Consider the following 22,873-nt stretch of genomic DNA (forward strand, 5'->3'; position numbering starts at 1 on the left):
TAATATGGACAGTAATCAATGTTAATATGAGAGTGTTTTTTATTGTTTTTATGTCTCTGTATCTGTTAAAAATAGACATATTTCAAAACAACTCAATCTTTGTTTAAGAAAAATATTCTATTACATTGGTAAAACCTTAAAAGTTTGCTAACTATTATCCCTTTTAGACCTTTCTGAATAAACACTATTGACTTCATATTCCAATTAACGTGATTAAGCCTTTAAATTTAACTTTACATTTCCTCTATTCAATAATGCACCGCCTACTTATTTCTCTGTTTGCCCAATTGTTGACTGGTAGAGAACACCGTCCGGTGATAAGTCCGCTATATGTACATAGAATTTCACTGTGTGTGAAATAAATAAAATAAGAAACTAAAATCGCATAATACAGCTAATAATAAATATACGTTTGTATGTGTGCAGAATCCCCGCGGCAAGTGGTACTGTTCGCAGTGTATATCCCGCGCGCCGCCCAAGAAACCGCGGAACACAAAGAAGAGGGAAAGCAAACACAAAGACAGCCTCGAGGTCGACCAGAACATGGTGCCCAGGTGAGACTATTATTTATTTAACTCTTAATTGCACCATAAATAAAAATATACAATGACGAGTGAATAATTCAAGTGAAATACAGTAACATAAATACAGATTGAAATATACACATAAAGGTACAAAAGGTACTATTACCATAAGAATAAAGATCCACGTACTACTCGTGTGAGAGTGGCGCCATCTAATGCGAAAGCCTATCTTTTCATTCTCATCTATTATACCTAACTGGTGCCTCGCCACTGTTATACCATTAGCGCAGGCGGGGGTGAGGGGGGGGGATCATTCCATTATACAGATGGGCAAAGCACCGGGTTTAAACCCGGTGCTTTGGTAAAAACCCAATAAACACCCATAAACTCCCATAATCACCCAAAAAAATAGGTTTTTACGTATTTTTTTGAAAATATGTAAGTAATACTAATAAATTATTTTTATAAATTGTATTGATCAATTCTACAATATTAAATAAAACGTTAACTAATAATATTTCAGGAAATTTTAAAAATCTATATATAATAAAATGAAAGTAATTAATTTTCAGTGTTTTCATGTTGCAGTTGATCAACATGTTGGCCTTTTGCTTCCCGTAGATACTTTAAAATTTCTTCATAACACCTCGTTCGCACACATGGCCGTATATATTTAAATTCTTGAGCCACTAACAGTCCGAAATACTCATTTCTTTTATCCTCTTCTCCATAAATTAAGCATTTAGAACAGTTTGTTTCTTCTTTCAGTAAATTTTCTTTTACTTTATCCTCGTTTTTTTCTTTGTTGCGACGACGCTGGGTAAATCATCTGGACACTGGGTCTCACTATCGCCAAATATATTTGGAGATCGGCTTCGGCTACGGCTTGGCAGACATTTTTTTCTTTCTACAATTTTAAATTAAATTTATTAGAATAAATGCTTCGAACACACGCGATCTAAGTACCTTTTGTGTTTATTATACCTTACCTACCTAGGTATAAAAAGAGTACTTACGTAGATTTTCTTTTATTAACTGTTTTATACGAAGATCTTGATCTCTCAAATTAGCATCCATTTTACTTCCAGTGATTATCAACTAAATTAATAATCCAAAAAGTATTAAATAACGTTTTTATGAAATATTTAGCACAAAAACAATACCCTTTAAATATCGATCGTCAGTAACTGTGGCTGACTTACCTATATTCTAGCAAGCAGGACTGCCAGATGTGAAGGGGAAATCCCCAATAAATTGTTGCATGTGACTGATGATGTGAGCATGTTCGTTTCATAATAAAAATGTTGCCAGGTAACCAAAAAGTCGTATGTTTTTGTGCGAATTACGATCATAATCTTTACGATCGTACATTAAAAAATAGACAAATAATAGTATGAGTACGATTTAAATCGTATATCTGTCAACCCTGCTAGCAAGACAGCGACAAAATCACGTTGCATAACAATGTAGCCCAAGCTTATATCTTATGAAATATACGGAAGAGATACGGACTTAGAAAAAACAGAAATGTTGTTCTTTGTGGAAGTCATTGATGAAATTCTATGTATTTTAGCCCGCAAACTTTCTTCAAACAAAAACAGCGCCATCTAGTATCGAGTTCTGTAATTATCTCTTTGTTTATGGATTTGAAGTAAGACCGCCACGCATGCAATACATTATGACTGGGGATTCCCCTATTCGTCGACGCTGAATATGAGGCGACGACAATCACTGTCAAACGTGTTCACTATTACTCTGACTCTGGTAACGTGACTTCCTGGTAACGTGTTAGGTAGGAAAAGCAGTAAAAAAGTGCATATTAAGGGAGCAGATTTGAAATAATATTTATACTTAACAAGAAATAATTAAAGGTAAGTGGATTTTTGAATGATACAATTATATCATGATCACTTAACAATTTTAACTTAAAATTAGATGTATTATTACAAGCTTTTATTTAGCTTGCGTTATGTAAATAAAAGTATGTAGGTATGTTCGTATGTTGATGCAATTATCCTCAATCCTCAACCGACTGGGATAAAATTTTCCATACACGTTTATTTTGGATGATAGTGCATAGTTAGCTGAGAGTCGTCATTGGATAATAATGGTGGATAGCCTAAGATGTGTACTAGATATTTATTTTTAACATAATATGCGTAAGTACCTAATCGAATTAAAGAAGTTGCTGAGAAAAATACAGAACAATACGATAATAAACTAGCGTCTGCGTTTAATCCTCCGAGGAGATGTAATTTTACAAAGGTTTTTTGTATTTATTTTATTATTTTTTTAATAAATTTATTGTAAATAACAAGAAATAATCATTGTAAAAAAATAGGCACTCTATTGTTGAATTTTCGTCAGACCAACTAATCATCGTTCATTTTTTTAGGTTCAATGGGGAGACCTAAAGATTTACGCATATGGGAGCACTACCGTACTTTACCAAACAAGTCTGTTTCTTGCAAGCTTTGTAATAAGGTCTACAAATTCAGTAATGCTGCCAAAATGCTTCAACATCTTATCACTTGTCCAAAATCTCCAGAAACATTAAAAGACTCTATGAAACTTATAAAAGATAGCTCGTCCAAAACCAAAATGTCTGGACTGTCAGAGATAGAGACAAATGATTCTTTTATAAGCCCCTCGTCGTCTGCTAACACTACAATAAATGCTGAGTTTCAAGACACCGATGATCATATAAAAACAGAATTAGCGAGAGCTATATTTGTAACAGGGACGCCATTATCGATGGTGCAACATCCTTTATGGATACAATTTTTCGAAAAATTGCAACCAAAATTTAAAATACCTTCACGTAAAGCTTTAGCGACAAAATACTTAGATAAAATATATAGAGAAATGCGTTTTGAGTTAAATGAGGAACTAAATGCTTGTAGTTACTTACACCTTCAGTGCGATGGCTGGTCTAATTTAAGAAATGAAGGAATAATAAACTTTCTTATATCAAAACCTCAACCTGCATACGTTAAAAGTTTGAATACAGAAAGTAATCCTCACACTAGTGAATACCTTAGCCAAGAAGTTGAAAAAGTAATGAAAGTGTATGGAGCAAATAAGTTTCTTGTACTTATTGGCGATAACGCTAGAAATATACAAAAGGCATTCGAATTAACAAAACTCAAATATCCACATGTTGTTCCTCTCGGTTGCTGTGCACATATCCTTAACTTGTTGTGCCAAGATATTGTAAAGATACAAGAAGTAACTGTGTTTATTATGCAAGCCATAAATATAATAAAAACTGTTAAAAGGAGTCAACGATTAAGTTCCTTGTTGATAAAATCAAGGCAGGGTGAAGATTCTACACAAACACTAAAATTGCCTTGTGCTACAAGATGGGGAAGTCATGTTACTTCGTTAAAAAGTTTGAAAGCAAATAAGATAGCTTTGCAAATATTAACAGTTAGAGAAGATGTGGTAATTTCAAGAGATATTAAAGATTTAATTCTAAGTGATGATTTCTGGACGAAGACAGGGGAATGTATAAGTATTTTGGAACCAGTCACTGAAAGCATATTTTACTTAGAGAGCGACCAGAATCGTTTGCATCGCACATACATTACATTTAGAGATGTACAAGCTAAGATACGTTTTGCATTAAATGAGATTTCGACATTGAGCGAAGAAAGCAAACAGCAGATTCTAACATCAGTATCTTCAAGATGCAATATGGCAATGAGGCCAATACATTTTGCAGCATATATTCTAGACCCCAGGACTCTAGGAGTCGAACTTACTCAAGAGGAAGAACTTAAGGGTATGGAGTTTATCTACAATTTAAGCCAACACTTAAGTTTGTCAAATGTAATGGCAGATTTGGCGTGTTATAAAGCTAAAGAAAACTTTTGGGCCAGAGGATTTGTATGGAGCTCATTAGATAGCATTGAGCCCCTAATATGGTGGAAAGGTATTTGTGGTTCCACTGAGTTAAGCAAAGTAGCGATTCGTATTCTATCAGCTCCCTGTACTTCGGCAGCCACTGAGCGTTCCTTTAGTATCCAAGGCTACATACATAATAACAAAAGAAATCGACTTACAACTGAAAGAACTGAAAAAATTTCATTCATTTGTTATAACTGGAATCTTAAACATAAAGCTGAATGCGAGGACATTCAGTTTAATGAAGAAAATACCTTAGAAGCTTTCATTGAGCAAGTAAATGAACATAACAGTTTAGACGAAATAGAGCCTATCGAACCTATACAATTCATCGCTTGTAATAACTCTGAATCTGACAGTGATTGACTGTAGTTTTACATTTTACTTTCATCTCTTTCTTAATAAACTCAAAATCAAATTAAAAGTTTTTTATTCTGTAGGCTGCATAATAATATTGTCTATGTCCAGTATAGTGGACGTCTTGCGGCTGAGATGACGATGATGAAGTACAAAATCATAAACACCCAAAAATTTGGGTGTTTATGGGGTTTAAACCCAATAAACCCAAAACACCCGGTTTTTACCCACCAGACTTTAAACCCACCCAGGTGGATTGCCCATCTCTATTCCATTATCATCTATTAAAAAAGCGAAAGCCTGGGGGGAAGGAATTGTTAATAATGCGGACTACCAACCCCATTGCTAACAACATAATCTGTCAGATCTAACTCCTCGTAGTTCCCCCTAGAAGCCATCGTGCTGAATTCCAAATTCACGATGCGCTGATTTGCATTTTCATTCTTGCCTCTCATCTCTCACTGGTGCCTCGCCAGCGTATACCGTTAGTGCAGACCCCGCCTGTTTTTACAATTATGTTCCTGAAGGTGTAACTTAAAAACTGGTATGTTTTAAATCGGTTTAGCCATTTACAAATAGTCTATTTTGTTGTCCTACTTTTGAAATCAACGTATACGAAGTAGCATACGAAAAATTAGTAAATAAGAGGGAGAATTTGTACAAAAGTCGATTGCTTGGGTACCTCTGTCCTATTCGTATTTCAACCGTGAAGCAGTTGTGTTTGCAAGGCTGTGTTTCGGTTTGAAGGGTGGAATATGGCGTGAATTTACAGAGTACAGAGGAATAACACCTGAGTCCTTAGGAATGGCAACGCATGGGGGGTATCATGGACGAAACAGTATACTCTGTTATGGCCGTGGTACTGCTCATGTCTATAGGCGACGGTTACCACTTTCCATCAGGTGGGCCGTCAGCTTGTTTGCCTTTCTAAGTTGTATAAAAAAATAAAATAAAAATAAAAGTGCTGTATTTGCCCATAGTCCGGCGGCGTCGCATGCTTCCACCTCAACTACCGCGGAGGAATGTCCCCCCGCAGTACTGAGTACGCCCGAAAAGGCCGACGGCTCGGACAAGCTCGACGAGTCGCTCGCCGAGCCTGAAAATGGACTCAATCATCACCCAGGTAACTTGTACACGTTTATAATAATTAGAGGCTGACGTCCTTATTTGGTATTAAGATTTTCTTCCATCAAAAAGAAACACAGACTTCGATCATTGTAAAACCAGTTGTTTTGATTTAAAAACTAAACTACTGAATTATTACCCTTGTACATTCTACAGTTTTTTTACAACTTCTCAAAGGTTGACTGTAAGAGATTCCTTTATGGGATAAGTCCGCCATTGTATATTAAATCATTTATTAGTGTACAATGTGAATTTTGTACAATTAAGATTTTACAATACAATACAATGCTGAACGGATTTCTAATTAATTCGAACCAATTCCAATGCATTTCAGACAACAAATTAATATCCCAAATCAGGTTACGACAGACGAAGACGCAAGTACAGAGTTATGAGATTTGAGAACGTCTTCCTTTTTTTTTTAAACTATTTCAAAAACGTCAAATGTTAAGAAGGATTTTGTTTTGAGTTTGTAATGGATAAATTGAAAAGTATTCAAAGGTGATTTTAAAAGTTACTTACAAATAACATGGCATGTATTTTGTTATCAAAAAATAATCCAAAGCCGGGCCGGGTCGCTAGTTTTGCGTAATTTCTACGAAATGTAGTTTATATGACGATTATATTACTTGAGAGTAACGTATGTGAGGTAGAGTCTTATTAACGGTTATTTTTTTAGAGTAATCCATGTGATAGGTGGTTTATGTAACTATTATTTATATTGGGGTAGTATATTTTTTTTTTACAACACGGGGCAAACGAGCATGCGGCTCACCTGATGGTAAGCGACTACCGCCGCCCATAGTCACCCACAATACCTACGGCATTGCAGGTGTGCTGCCGGCCTTTTAAAAAGGAATATGCTCTTTTCAAATATATAGTATATGTAGAATTTATTTTAAATTGCCTGTTATCACTCAGCTGTGGCCGCGGGCGAGCCGCCGCCGGAGGAAGGCCCGGCCGACAAACGGCGCGCGCTTCTATACGTTGGTGGCAATGGGCAGCTGCAACACCACGACGACCATGTACACGGTATGACCTGTACCTACTTCTCTTCTTTTATGCATTTTTTTTCTTTATGTGACATGGAATTGTAAACAAGCTAACTGCCCACCTGATCACAGCATTTTTTAATGGTTATGTATAAATATATAGATAGATACTCTTTATTGTTTCCTCCATAAGATTACAATAGTAGACTTATTATGGATACAAAAATAATTACAAAAAATGATCACACTTAATTAACATAAGGAAATGAGGTTACAATGTGCGACTTTATCGCTAAAAGCGATCTCTTCCAGGCTACCTTTGGATGGGGAGGTTTCAATAGAATTAAAAAAAAAGTTTACCTTTTTTCTGTGATTTATTTTTATGAAACAAGCTGACGGTCCATCTCATAGGAAAGTCGAGCTGCCTAGTTACTGTGTATACTTTTATTACTTCTATACCCTGTAATTTCGCTCATGAGAAGTTTTTTTTTTTTTTACAGAACATTTTAAAACATATTAGTAGAAACGTTCATGCAATCTAGTTTTTTTTTTTATATATTCACTACTTATATATATCAGCAGACTGTCTTATTGTAGGTGTATTAATTGGTTTGTTAAAATTTTCCTTAAATGCTATTCAAGCTGGTTTTTTTATACAACTTAGAATGGCAAACAAGCTGACGGTCCACCTGATGGAAAGTGGTAACCGTCGCCTATAGACATGAGCAGTACCATGGACATTATAGAGTATACTGTTTCGCCCATGATACCCCCCATGGTTTGTATGCTAATATATTCAACTCAAATATTTTATATTCACAGGTGAAGACCAAGATACTGAAAATGTCCCACTACTGTCGCGAGCGAAGAAGGAGAAGACCTCTGCCAAAAAACTGCAAAAAGATATGCAGATATGCAAGTGAGTGCATCGTTGATTTATCATATCGTCATCATATTAGCTGTAAACAGTCCACTGCTGAATATAGGTCTGCTTTTGGAGTATAGGCTAGTAGTTGCCATGCTTAGCATTGGCAAGAGCAGTTAGGCTTTGGTGAGGTTTTAAGTAGGATGTTGCTGTCCATTCATCAAACATTAAATTCCCTGAGTCACCTTTTATGATACCCACTGGAAAGAAATGGGTGGATATACCAGGACCAGACGGCAATAAAATAAAAATAATTAATGTTATATCTTACTCTAAAAATTTCTTACAAACAAGACTTCGTATACCTATAGATCTTGATGTAAAACCAATTTTTTGATAGGAACTTGCTGTGCGAGATGGAGTGCCACGAGCACGCGTGGCCGTTCCTCATACCGGTCAACACGAAGCAGTTCCCCCAGTACAAGAAGGTGATCAAGTGCCCCATGGATCTCTCCACCATCAAGAGGAAACTGCAGGATAGCAGGTCAGTACAGCTGCTCTTGAAATCGGTTCCAAGCCATCGACTTTCATCTAAATAAAATTACATTATTAATAAGTAACATAGGCTATATTATTTTCAAAAATTCTATCTGTCCATGCGAAGCCGGATTGAATCCCTAGTCTCGTATAATTGTAGACAGTTACCGTAATATAAATTTTATTTTCACACAGCTATAAGAGCAAAGAAGACTTCGCGTCCGACGTGCGACTGGTGTTCAGCAACTGCGAAGTCTTCAACGATGACGACAGCCCCGTGGGCCGCGCGGGACACTCGATGCGGCAGTTCTTCGAAGACAGGTGGTCGCAGGCCTGACTGCTGCACTGTCAACGCACTGACGACTGTCGTTCTGAGTGAAAGTTTATAATAAAAGACAGCGAGCCAACACTGACTACTGTCGAATTTAAGGGCAGTTATAATAAAAATTGCTGGCAAATGTATTGATTGCTGTCGGTTTGTGTGAAAGTTTATAATAAAAGTAAGCACTGACCACTGTTGAATTGAGTTGCAATTATAATAAAAATTGTTAGCCAATGTATTGATTGCTGTCGGTGTGAGCGAAAGTTTATAATAAAAGTCAGCTAGTCAGCACTGGCTACTGTCGGATTAAGTGTGCAATTATAATAAAAATTACTGGTCAATGTAATGATTGCTGTCGGTTTGATTGACACTTTATAGAAAAAGGCAGCGAGTCAGCACTGGCTACTGTTGGATTGAGTGTGCAGTTATAGTAAAAACAACTGGTTAATGCAATGACTGCTGTCAGTTTGAGTGAAAGTTTATAATAAAAGACTGAGTTAGCATTGACTGTCGGCCCGTGTGATATAGAAAGTACAGTCGACTGATACGTTGGTAATGCATTAACGACAGTAAATACGAGTGAGACTTTACAATAAATGATAGTTAACATACTGACTACTGTCCGTCTCGTGTTATGTAATTATTACAGTGGCTTGTTGCACTGTTCAGACATTGATTGTCATATTTAGTGAAGTTTATAATAAACACAATATGGACAGCTGGTCAGTACACTGTGTACTGTCGTTTTGAGTGAAAGTTTATAATAATAAACAATGGATCAACGCACTGATTTGACGACTGTCGACTTGAGTGATATTTTATTAATACAATCGATTGACTGTTAATACTCTGATGGCGATTTGAGTGAAAGTTTATAATAAAATTAGGTCAACATACTGATTGCAATCAGACCGTATGGTAACATAAAAATACAGTCCAAGGACTGTAGAAGTCGTGTTGTTTCAATTATTATAATTGTCGGAATTATAAATGACTGTCGATCTTAGTGATTTATAATTATTGGCCATATTGGAAAATAGGTATGGGTAATATCAGTACCGCTCTGATATCTATTCATACGATATCAACACAGATGTCTGATGTATATTAATTTTAATCGGTTGATTTATTTCAGTTACATATTACATACAATTTGTATTAATGCTTATAAACGTTTTGTTGTGAAGCTATTTTGTGCATCTAATAAATATATAGTCGATATATATTGAGACAATATATAGATATTGTAATTAATAATATGTATGTAATTAATAATTAATAAGTAATATATTACCCATTCCTATTGGAGAATTGAAATATTTGAAAGTAAACTTTTGACTTAATGAGACTGATTGAGAATGGATATGTAAAGTTACTAGTTGTTGTTATGAGTAACTAGTTTGCTATTATATTTTAATATATAAATCGGTTTGAGTATATACAGTAGTGTACAGTCACGCACAATAATACCTATTGAAATATTACCTTTACTAATAATATAAATTTGAAAATAAATCTATTTGTGACTTACACTTATTATATAGAATGGATATTATTCATCCTGTCAATCGACATATCACCAGGATATGTCGATTGACAGGGATGGATAATTTTGCGGACAAAGTCGCGTGTAAAACTTGTTAATTGATATTTTCTTTTGATCATACATTATGTTTTAGTAATTGTTTTATGGAAAATAATGATAAATCCAAATATTTTTGTGTGTGATTGTACAAAAGATCTTACAATATGGACTGTGGACAACTGTCAATAATTTGACATATGTCAAAATACCATAGAGCAATCTATTATGCTCTAGAGTCGAGACTTGTATTGAAAATGTCTCATACTAATATGACACGTTTATGATTTGTAAAAGGATAGATTAACGCGATCATTTTAGTAAACTATGATAATGTTTTTGAGTTATCTAGAAGTTTCTACCAGGTTACGCCGGTCGTCGACGACGCATAATAACTGAAAAACAATATAAAATATTGAATTTGAAGGTACTATTTGAAGTTTATAATTATATTTCGATGATTTCTGTAATATACGGTTAAATCGACATTTTTTCGGCTTCTTTTAAGTAAGTAAGAAGTTTCGTACCTCCCATACGGAGTGGCCGTATCCATCTGTCAATATGGGAGCTTAAATTTTTGTCGTTGTATACATTTACAGAAAATGTCCAGTTTGTTTAAAAAAAAATTTTGTTAATGATTTTTTGATGATTTATTAATCAATGGTCGTTTTCCATACGCTAACGAAAAATTCTTTTATTTATGGAGAAAAATAAATATTTCCATTGGAAATGTTCTCGGATCCATTTTTTTTTTTTTAATCCAAAGCAGTCTATTCTGAAGCATTAAATCTCTTGAAAGCAAATAACAAACTAAAGGTTACGTGACCATTTACCATAAGATGGGTTATATGCTTGCGTGCCACCTTTGTGGTATAAAAAAATATTCTTTCTATCTTATTTGATTCGCTAAATTATCAAAATGGATTTTTCATCAATACATAGTATAAAACAAAGTCGCTGTCGCTGTGTCGTCACTATGTATGCTTAAATCTTGAAGCGGTTTTTTGCAATAGATAGAGTGATTCCAGAGTAATGTTTATATGTATAATACATGCATAGTATTGTAGAGAAAAACACTAATAAATTTAGAGGTTTCTAATGTGATGTCGTAAATAAATACATTTTTTTGCGCTTACATTGCAAGTACTAACTGAACCCCACGAGATAAATCAAAATAATGTACTACAGTATTGTACACCTTAAAAAGGTCAACAAAAAGTCCAGAATGGTATATGTCTATCTCTTAAGGATAACCCACAATAACCATTTCTTATCCTTTACATTTTAGGGGAAAAATGGCGTATTTACGAAGTGATTTTAAGCAATACAGCATTAATTTTTATCCAATCAAGTATATTGACCATTTACAACATGTAAATTAAATGATTATTTTCGAAGATATTACATTATGATTACTATTTAGTATCAGCATTGCACCCGTGCGAAGCCGGGGCGCGTCGCTAGTTTTAGACATAAATATAGAGAATGATGCCTCAGAGTCTACTCCAATATTTAGCTTTGCCAATAGTATGTTTTTTGAATATTTTTTTTTTAATGTACACTGGCAAGCTAAATGATCGATTCACCCCGTTCACACTTACTGAAATACATATATAATGGGTCCCGATTATAGAACAATAAAAAAAAAAGTTCAATTTTTTTTTCAAACAGTCAATGTTTTGTTTCCCTCAAACACGATTAATTTTAGTCAGGTATTTAATTTATTGTTTGCCAGTATATTTTTCAATGGAAATGTATTTGTATATGGCAATGTGTATAAATACGTTAACTTATATTTATATAATTGCTATTACAATATAAATTCTGATTGCAAGTTCAGAATAAATTAATTTCCATTTAAAAATTCATTCCACATTTCTCGATGACAAAAACACTAAGCATTCCATAAATATATGGACTTACGACCTTTTAGGTCATATTGGATATGAAATTGTAAAAAAATACGAATCTCATGTATAAATTACGGACTTTTATAAAAAAAAAAGAAGGAAAAATGTGAGCAACGCACACATTAATGATGAGTGTATTTAATTGTGTAGGTCACTGTACATAGATAGTATTAACTTTAGACTCTAAAAGTATTAGAGCAAGATCTATTTTTAAGTATAGGCGATGTAGAATTATTGAATGTCATTTTCGAATATTATTTTTATAATAATTTGCGAGTAGCAACGAAGCAGTATTTTTAATAAATTCATTATATTTATTGACAATCGAAAATAATAGTTCTCAATTTAATTTTTGAATTTCGAATACTTGTTTCGGTGGCCAGTTATAGTAGAGTGACTTCTTGTAAATGTATTGGATGTGTAAAAAAAAATTAAAAATAGTCTATTTAAAAAATGTTTCTCTATAGATGCGAATAACGTAGCTGCATAGTGAGAGAATAAGTAGATGTAACGGCTCGGCAGTTACTGTGACCGGTTTCTGTAACTTCGTATTCGGTTCGACGTTTCTCGATCGCAATGATCGGCTGTGACGGACCCAACATAAATTTTCTAATATTCCCGCTTTTTAAACGCATTAAATATACATATTTTATTTAATCGATACCATTGACTGATAGGTCAATAAATATATCGAGAAATGTAGTTCCGATCATGCATTTTAATTATTGTATAACGTTTTTTAGAGAATTTACAATAATAAGGGCGACATTTCATATCAACTATACTCATAAAAATGTAATTTAGCTATTGGATTGTGTACCTCTTTCTTTCAACCTAAATTCTTTATTTGAAATGTGATAAAAGAGTTCATGAGTTGTCATAGGTCTAGGAAGATAAGGCTGTATGGCTTTATTCCTTTCTATGACTATAATGACTTATTTTCTTTTTTTTCCCATTGTGAATAAATTTACTACTAGTAAGATAGATGTTTATGAATTAATAGTTTCAGCCACTCATCGTCGCCCATTGTAAATTCTGTATTAAATAACATAATATAATTGGACTTTTATTAATAAAATATATATAGAATTATTGTGATTATTTAGAATTTTTTAACAAACGGAAAGGCAAAGGTGTCACAAGCAAAGTGCCGAATAATTTGTAAAACCTCGTGGTCGATTCTGGTAGATAAACTAAAACTTTAAAATTTAATTTGATATTTATTTTTGAAACTGGTATTTGAATAATATTTTAGTTTTTGAAAATATCGCTTCAGTATCGACTTCGATGCACTTTTGCATTACCTATATATCGTTATGTATCTATATATTTTTATTAGTAAAAGTCATATATAAGATATCAGTTAGTCTGCCTACATTGAAAAATTGTAAATTGAGTGATTGAATGAATGTTTGTTATTGTTTTGGATTTCTTACACATATCAGAGTGCTGTATTAGTTTTCAAGTGGATTATGTGTCATTAAATATGCCCTTCAACGTTTGAAATATAAGTAAATCCTATCTATTGCAAAGTAACTGTCCTTTGCGTGATTTTTTTTTTATTGGTGAAATAAATCAAGGTGATATAATTCATGTTCAAAATTAAAGAAAAAAATGGTTGAAGAAATAAATTTGACAATGGACATTTAAAAGGTATCCAAACACGATCAACTTAAAGTCAACTTGTTCTTTTGTATAATTTTTGGGCATTCAATGTTATGATGGAAATTTCCACCATTATGCAAAGAAAGGTTAAAACAATGATGAATGGATGAAGATGATATGTCGATTTGCAATAGACTTCAAAAAGAAGAAGCTTTTCAATTCGGTTATATTTTTTTTATGTTTGTTGATGAATAAATTAATTCGGTTTAGAACTGTTGAAGTTATGAAGTAACAAACAAAAAAATACATCCGATTTGAGAACCCTCTTCCTTTTGAAGTCGGTTGAAAATATTAGCGCTTTAAATAATACAATTTAAAGCATTTTATTTTTATGTCATCAAAAATTATATTTAAAATTGGAAACGGTATTCTGTATTCAATACCTTATAATTATGGATAATGTTATAAACAATGGTTTTAAAATTTAAGAGATGACTAATACCTTAGTACTTTTTTTTTATACAACTTAGAATGGCAAACAAACTGACGGTCCACCTGATGGAAAGTGGTAACCGTCGCCTATGGACATGAGCAGTGCCATGGACATAACAGAGTATACTGTTATTCCTCTGTACCCAGTAAATTCACACAACATCCCACCTTTCAAACCGAAACACAGCCATGCAAACACAACTGCTTCACGGTTGAAACACGAATGGGACAGAGGTACCCAAGCAATCGACTTTTGTACAAAGTCTCCCTCTGGTAATACGAATACGAATCTGGTGGTACGAATGAAAAGTAATAATTATATGGCAGAACAACATTTGCAAATGTTGCAACATTTGTTCAACAAATAAATGTTAATATTAAATAAATATTAACTGTATTGATTTAATATTGACAATTCTTTTTCTTTTTAAATATTTACACAGTAACTCTGATATGTGAAAGGTCTATATACTTCGGCACAAATTATTCCATACGAGCAATTTTATGTTTTTAATTGTTGTAAAAAACACTGCATTCAAAAGTCTATACGGACAGTGATGTTAGAAGTGTAGCAATATGTTGTTTAATATCAGATTACTGACGGAGTTTTATTTGTAAAATATGAAAAAATACATTATTTGATATTGAGCTATGTCGCCCAAAGTTTTAATTTATTTATAAATTACTCACCGCACTTACAGTATCCCAAAACGTGTAGTGAGCCATGGGTTTATTTTACAAACTTAAAATTTTTAAACAACATTCATTTTAACAAAAATAATCATCATCATTGTCTTATCATCTTATTATGTCTGTCCACTGCTGAACCTAGGCCTCCCCCATAGACTGCCATAAAGAACGGAGCCGTTCCTTGGGGCAGTTTACCTTTGGGAGATGTTGCCAGTCGTTGCCATGCTTGGTAGAATGTTCTAACTATATCAAATTTGTATATTATATTATTTTTAAAATACATTTTAATTTTGCTTGCAGTGTTTTTACATATTCTTCTAGTTAGTTTGTATAAAATGTACGAGTCTTTTTTTAGCTGTTTTCATATATTATTTATTATATTTTTTATTTATTCTCTAATAAATTGGCGACATATTACTGTGTACTTATGTTGACAAATAATTTTAATGTGAACATAATAAATATTAGTCGAATACGCATACCTACTTTTAATGGAACTTAATTTTTTTTATATTTTAAGAAAAAATATTTTTTTTTTTTTTAATAGTGAACTATTTAGTCAATATATTTGTTCCGATTTTTTTTTTATTAGAGATTTTGCTAATAAGTATGTTTCATTTGAAATGTGATTTTACAACTAGAACGCCACAAAAGTATAAAAAAAAACTTATTACATTACGAAGTATTTTTTAACGAAAGTATTAATTTTAAATAAGCTCTGTACTCACATCCCGCGTCCATATTTTGTATTTTTTTTTTTTTTATTAAATTATTGCTTGGTTAGTTATTTTAATTGACACATGTCGGCCAAGTGAGCGTGAACCTTACTGCCAGTGTATAAGGTCGATGTTTGTATACATAATTGGATACTGTTCGATTCGTCCGCGACGCAAGAATGCGACAGTACTATATTAAGATGTTTATGTTGTGTGCAACGGTTGATTTTAACTATAAAATGGATATATAAATTATATATACGAATAAATAAATAATTTTTTGAAGCACTTCCATCTTGTTTTATTTTTAAATAGCTCTACCTTTGTTTTAACCCTTAATAGTCTGATTTTTTAAATCAAATTAAAAAATATATAAGTGTACCCTTTACTGTGTTTACTGATGGGGAAAAATAGTAAAAATATCAAAACGATATTTTTATATATTTATTTTGAAATAAAATATTAGGTATAATTTTTGATACTTTAGGCATTACGGTATTCAAAATATTTAAATTTATTTAACAATAAAACAATGCAAATCCCGGTATCGAATTTGAAACTTCAGGTATTTAAGGGTTAAACAAACCGTGACTGTGTGATCGGGTTAAAAAGTAGTCAGTAAAAAAGGCACATGTTGTACTTTCAGACATGTCTTTGGGCATAGTTAGAAGCTACACTTGTATCTGGGTAGGGTACCAGACTTCTGGAAAGGAAGGGGGGGGGGGGGGGTGAGTAAGGACTGTTAGTAATGGGGTTTAATAGCTCAATTTATTGTTATTATATCAGCCATTACCTGTTCACCGCTGGACATAGGCCTCCCCCATAAGGGAGGGTTTTGCCAATAGTTGCCACACTTACACTATCATGGTTCATTTCTATGAAATTCGTCACGATAGGCTGATTGGCTTTCACCTTAACCTATCGTCCCTTATTGGTACCCTGCCAGCATAGTCGGGGTTATCGTTCCATTCTTATTAAAAAAAAATCTAATCAATTCTGAGGTCAGAACGGCCCATCTGGAGTCTTCAATACACCTCATCACCATCATCTCACCCATTACTGAATATTGGCATCCTCCATAGATAAAGAACTGTCCTGAGCCACCTGCATCCACTGACTCCCTGTTTAAATACGCCTATTGTATTATAAATCTGAAATATATATTTTAGGCCTCCGTTTAGAATTAAACTACAAGATATTGTAAAATACTTTTTATTAAAAATTTCATCATTGATTCTGCATTTCCTTTGCTCTCGCCTGCTTCATCTTCGTACGTCGATGGCTTCGTTTCCTGTTTAGAGGCATACTGCCAATCAATTTTCCTGACTTCTGTAGCGCCAATAACTTAGCAGACTTGCTCTGGAAACAGAAACAAGCGCCTTTATATATTTAACATATTAAGCTTTTAACCCTTAAAAGCCTGATTTTTTTTTTTTAATCAAATTAAAAAATATACACGTGTACCCTTTACTGTGTTTACTAATGGGGAAAAATAGTAAAAATATCAAAACGATATTTTTATATATTTATTTTGAAAAAAAAAAAAAACTTAGTAACATGTAAACAGCCAAATATTAAAATCGATTGTAGGCGCCCAATGCGATTTATAACCCCGGTATCAAATTTGAAACTTCAGGTATATAAGGGTTAATCAACTACTTATGCGTGGTTTGCGGACTATATTGTTCCTATTTGGACATCCCAGGATGGTGTGGTCACATATGCTATTATAGAAAAAAATAATTACCTTGGCTTCGGCCTTAGTGATTTTCCCGTTCTTCTGCGCGGTATACAGTACGTTGATCCTCTTGGTGCCCAGCATTGAGTGATGTTTTGATAACGCCAACTAAAATACCAAACACCATTCTTAACTAATATTATAAATAAAAAATAAAATAAAAATAGCCTTTATTCCTGAATTAAAAATCCTTTTTCAATTGTAAATATGTATAAATAATTAATGTTGACATCAGCAACATCTTATTTTTCAGGTTGTTCTAGAACATAGGCCTCCTTCATATTTCTCCATTGGTTTCGATTCCTTAAGCAAGCAATCGTTAACTAATATTACAAATGTGAAAGTGTGTTTGTTTGTTATCTCTTAATGTTTGATGGCTTAACGCATCTTAACGTCTTATATTTAATTATATAGACAACATAAGGCCCATTTTGTTAGTTATAAATTTACTTAACCTATGACAGTAAATGAGCGGTTATGGCTTAACAATTACTATGAACTGCTTCACGGTAGAAACACGAATGTGACAGAGGTGCCCAAGCACACACACTTTTGTACAAAATCTCCCTCTAGTAAATATGATTACTATGAAAAAAGTATCTGACATAACAAAAAAGGAAACATAACAATAACAGTTTTAAAAAATATTTTTCCATATTCAATTATGCAGAATTTGCGCAAAGTCGTTTGTTATAACCAACTAACCTCATAAGTGGGTTCATTCTTTAATTCAACGTAAGCAATGGCGCTTTTCTTTCCTTCGGCAAGTTTCGGGATACGGACGTCTACAATATGATCACTCACTTCGGAGAAATGTTTCATTATCTATAAAAATAAAATATTATAAGTATATTAGATTGGCGGAGCTAGGTTGGCTGTACTAGCCACGACTCATACGCACAACGGTCCAAATTAGAGGCTAAGCGCGGAAAATGGAGTCCTATTCACATTTACATTCACACACAAGTATATTAGATTATTCTCACCATAACTTTACAATACATATACACAAATATATTGTATGTATGCAGGAATCTTCAACTGTTTTTCAAAAACAGCGATCTCAATAATTTCAACACTAGATACAAATACAAACTTGCTGTTACGAAGTAACGTTTTGAAAAAGTTAATAGGTCTTATTTATTTATAAATTACTCACCACACTTACGGTCTCCCAAAACGTGTAGTGAGCCATAGGTTTATTTTACAAACTTAAAATTTTTTAACAACATTTTAAAAATATATCCATTGTGTCATTAAATATATCAATATCTGGCTGCTGAGCGATCAGAGAAATGAGCAAAGAAATAGCCTGATAAGTGAGAGCAAACTGAGCAGTACAGGTGCGAACCGGCGGTGCCGATAGTAATCGACAAGCACGCAATCGTATGGGAATGGGCATTAAATGTTATAATATAAAATACCGAATGATATTTTGGATCTACCTTTTAAAACTTTTATTAAAAAACACTTATTAAGCAAAACCCAATAAACTCATTTAATGATTACTTGAATGACAAATATGTATGGTGTTAGTTGTACATGTACATATAAATAAATATATATAATGTTAACAGAGACTTAAAAGAGTAACTGTTGAGTTTCTAGCGGTCTTTTCTTAACAGGTGAGAACTTTCCAAAACCCTGTATATATATAAAAAAAAAAAAATGCAATTTAAAAGTGTTTTTAAACAAGTCTAACTGAATAAAGACGATTTTAATTTGACTTAGAATTCAAAAACTCAAAAGTTCTTTTAGATTCAGATCTTTTAAATATATTTATAGTAAAAAAAAAAAAAAAATTACAAATAATAAGCACCATCAAATTTGAACAATTTTAAATTTTAACATAATATAAATAAAGTGTATTTTCATACCTTTTCCTTGTCGATATCCAATGGTAAATTGCCTAAGAACACGACATATCTTTTCTTTCCTTTAACTTTCTTCACCAACTGTTGCTTTTTCTCTTTGCTCGTGTCCAACTTTTCACTGTCTTTCTCATCCTTCAACAGTTTCTTTTCAACTATAACTTTGTCAACTTTTTTAACTTTTTCCTCTTTCTTATGATTTTGTACTGCAGTTTTAAGCATATTGTACAATATTCTAATTTTTCTCAAATCAGTGTCGGTCAAGTTCTCGGAACTTTTGAGTATGAGCTGTATTTTGTCGTAGATTACATCAGGTAATAAAGAGTCTGATGTGTCTTTCAATTTGTCCCTTAAAACTTGACGAACTCTGCCTGAAAAATTTATATAAATTTAAATTAGTATTTATTACACATATAGTAATTCAATATTTGTGTAATTTTTAAATAAAAAATAAAAAATATATAATAGAAAAAAAAAAATTTAAGATTGTGTGCCACAAAAATAAACTGGCTTCCATTGTGACCAGTTATTTTAATATAATTCTTAAACTGCTGAATCGATTTTGATAAAATTCCCATAGGACTAATCTGTAAATATATCCTTTCACATAACTCCAAATCAATTTACAACTTATGGAGTTATAAGGTAACAAACATTAGAAAAATGCAACCAAATTGAGAACCTCCTTTTTTTGAAGTTGGTTGATAATGAGACAAATATAACACGATCTGGCCTGTCATATGACTGACAAGCTGTATTTCATTATACCTGATGATATTATTTGTACAATATACTTATTTGATACTCAGTACAATTATGTACCATACTCAAAAACCTCGTAAGGTATCAGCCAGTCATTAGTTATATAAACTACTGCTAAGTGGCTTCAAGCATCTATTTGAAACTTGGAGCCTTAGTGTGCTACTTGACCTCCCTGCTCAGTTGGAAGCTGTGCCATTTATGATGACTCACCTTTCTGATTATTATTCATTGGTACACTAAGAAACCTTTGAACAAGTTCCATATCAGTCAGTATTGGATACTTGTTTCCTATTTCCTCTTCACTCATACCTTCGAGCATCGTCTTGGACACAGCCGTTTTTTGCACAGCTATAAATATTAAAAAAAAAGTTAACATTATTTAGATAATTAAGATTATGTTCTACAAAAAAATTACTCAAATTGTGACATAATGAGTTTTGATTTAAAAACCAAAATACTGAACCGAGCTTTTCTTAAGAACTCTTTATCCTATAATTTAAGATATTACAAATAAACTAAATAAAATAAGTATTACAAACAAACTTAAACACAATTTTAGGTTATATATATATAAATATTTCAAATAATAAAATGGATACATAATTTATTTGCATTACTTACAGCACACAAACAGACATAGATAGATATTCACAGGGAAAAAAGATAAAAGAATGCAAAATATTTTAATAAAACTAAAAAAAACCTCACTATACACTCAAATAAATACACAGAGTATTAAGAGATGTAACTGTTCAATTTCTTAATAGTTTCTCATCTAACTCTTATGCAACTTTACATAAATAAAAAAATATGATTTAACATATACTTTTCTATAAGTCTATTTAAATAAAATTTTCATTCGTGTTTCAACCGTGAAGCAGTTGTGTTTGCATGGCTGTGTTTCGGTTTGAAGGGTGGGATATGGCGTGAATTTACTGGGTACAGAGGAATAACACCTGAGTCCTCAGGAATGACAACGCATGGGGGGTATCGTGGGCGAAACAGTATACTCTGTTATGTCCATGGCACTGCTCATGTCTATAGGCAACGGTTACCACTTTCCATCAGGTGGGCCGTCAGCTTGTTTGCCATTCTAAGTAGTATAAAAAAAAAATGTTTTAAAACCAGTTTATCGCTATCAGAGGTACAATGTAAGAAACACAAAAATATAATTGAAATCAACACTTTCTTTTTCGATATTGGTTAAGAGATATAGAAAGCTATGCATACCGGCATGCTGTTTAGTCTTCTCTACAGACATTTCCTGACTTTCCTTCTCGACATTGCCCAATTCAGATATTGATATTTTTGTCTTCTTCTTATGTTTATGTTTTTTTAATATTTTTGGCACTGAATTAACAGTTTTCAATTTTTCTGCACTGGAAATATGTAATTTCATAAAGTGAATTTAACAAAAATATGATTTATAAAAACAGATGGAGACAAGATATAACAGTATACAATGGTATTATCAATATCATATCAGCCATTATCTATTCACTGTTGAACATAGGCTTCCTCCATAGACTGCCATAAGGAATGGTCCTGAGCCACCTGCATCCACTGACTTCTTACAATGTGTTTGAGGTTGACACTTTATCTAGTAGGAGGTTATCCTACTCAGACAAAGGTAGCTCTTGTTGAACAACATAATAAAGGTAACTCTATCTGTCATGTTTGTATTGCAAAGCAGCTATGCTTGTATGGTTACATACCGAATTGAAAAGTAAAACATGGCAGTGAAATAACAGGGTACGGCAGCACCTTAGTCCTAAGGATGGGCAACAAATCAGTGGTATCATAGGTGTCACAGTGTATCCTGTGATTTCTATGATTCTGTTAATGTGCTAAGACGATTACCAATTTCAAACATCTGGTGGAATAGTCAAACAGAAAGTTTAGTTTTCTTAATTATAAAAAAATAAAGAAATTTAAAATTAGAACATAAAAAAACTACAACGCAACACAGCCAAGGAATTTAACATAAAGGCTGATAGATATCTAATAAAAGTTACCTTATATTTTTCACCATGTTTATTTTTTCTTCACATTTATTGTAAATCAAGCATGGACTTTGGAGGTTAACATGTCCTAATAGAAAAATAAAACAATTATATTAAACGACATCAATTAAAGACAATAACTTATTTATTATTATAGAAAATTTCACATGCTCTTATTCTTTTATAAAAATAGCACAATCAATTTTTTATTCTATTTTCTAACCATTTCCTTGTTTTGTTTCTTTTCTCTTATACAAGAGATTGACGTGATATGACAGCAGTATTGAATGACATTTTATGACATATGGATTAGACAGCTTGATTGACATGGACAAAAGCATTCTGGTTCATAGTTTATAAAGTATAAATACGTTATAGTAAGTCTATGGTTTTAATTTCTCCATAACTCCATTGTATGGACTAATAATATCATCATCATTTCAGTCTATGGTTTTCAACAGTCTACTCAAAAATTTTATAGTAATGAATAAAGCGATTTATAATTACATTCCACTGTCGGAGAAATTAAAAATTGCAAATGTTTTTTATTACTCTCATCAAATAATAAAACTACAATATCAAATTTGATATTGTAGTTTGTGGGTTTTTGCCGTATCTTTATAATTGTTGTTTTTTTTTTTTAATGGATGATAATGGAATGGTAACCCCATCCGCGCTATCGGTATACACCGGTGGGGCACCAGTGAGGGATGATAGGTGAGGATGAACTAGGTCAGTTAGACCATCGTGACGAATTCAACAAGAATTGTTCACGATGGTTTCCAGGGGGAACCACGTGGAGGTCGACCTAATAGGGCATATTGCTAGCAATGGCGCTGTCAAACTTCACTGTTAACAATTCCTTCCCCCCCCCCT

At 32.8% G+C, this 22,873-nt stretch overlaps 2 protein-coding genes across 16 annotated transcripts in view; one reads left to right on the plus strand and one right to left on the minus strand.

Annotated features, from left to right (window-relative positions):
- LOC113515327 (bromodomain adjacent to zinc finger domain protein 2B) overlaps positions 1–15,913 on the plus strand; it is a 114,041-nt gene extending 98,128 nt beyond the window's left edge. For all 15 annotated transcript variants that reach the window (XM_052898411.1, XM_052898413.1, XM_052898415.1 and 12 more), the window contains 6 exons: positions 427–554; positions 5,768–5,910; positions 6,834–6,944; positions 7,727–7,823; positions 8,170–8,313; positions 8,502–15,913. In XM_052898411.1, the coding sequence (XP_052754371.1) occupies positions 427–554; positions 5,768–5,910; positions 6,834–6,944; positions 7,727–7,823; positions 8,170–8,313; positions 8,502–8,643 (765 nt within the window). In that variant the 3' untranslated portion in view covers positions 8,644–15,913. The remainder of the gene's footprint in view (positions 1–426; positions 555–5,767; positions 5,911–6,833; positions 6,945–7,726; positions 7,824–8,169; positions 8,314–8,501) is intronic.
- Positions 15,914–16,819: 906 nt separating this feature from the next.
- LOC113523143 (nucleolin-like) lies at positions 16,820–22,318 on the minus strand. The gene is made up of 8 exons (XM_031914531.2): positions 22,221–22,318; positions 22,010–22,085; positions 21,225–21,373; positions 20,205–20,342; positions 19,239–19,603; positions 18,067–18,186; positions 17,371–17,469; positions 16,820–16,982 (listed from the first exon to the last, which is right to left on the minus strand). Exons 2-8 carry the CDS (start codon positions 22,024–22,026, stop codon positions 16,851–16,853), a joined length of 1,020 nt encoding a protein of 339 aa, XP_031770391.2. The 5' UTR covers positions 22,027–22,085; positions 22,221–22,318; the 3' UTR covers positions 16,820–16,850.
- Between the last annotated feature and the right edge of the window lie 555 nt (positions 22,319–22,873).

The sequence above is a fragment of the Galleria mellonella genome, unplaced genomic scaffold, assembly GCF_026898425.1.
Source record: "Galleria mellonella isolate WM207_F2 unplaced genomic scaffold, CSIRO_AGI_GalMel_v1 utg424, whole genome shotgun sequence".
NCBI lineage: Eukaryota > Metazoa > Arthropoda > Insecta > Lepidoptera > Pyralidae > Galleria > Galleria mellonella.

Coding starts and splice junctions, on each gene's coding strand:
- LOC113523143 (XM_031914531.2), bottom strand. Junction 20,343..21,224: donor GAAGACTAAACAGCATGCCG/GTATGCATAGCT, acceptor TAATATTTATAG/CTGTGCAAAAAACGGCTGTG. Junction 19,604..20,204: donor AATGAATAATAATCAGAAAG/GTGAGTCATCAT, acceptor TAAATTTTTCAG/GCAGAGTTCGTCAAGTTTTA.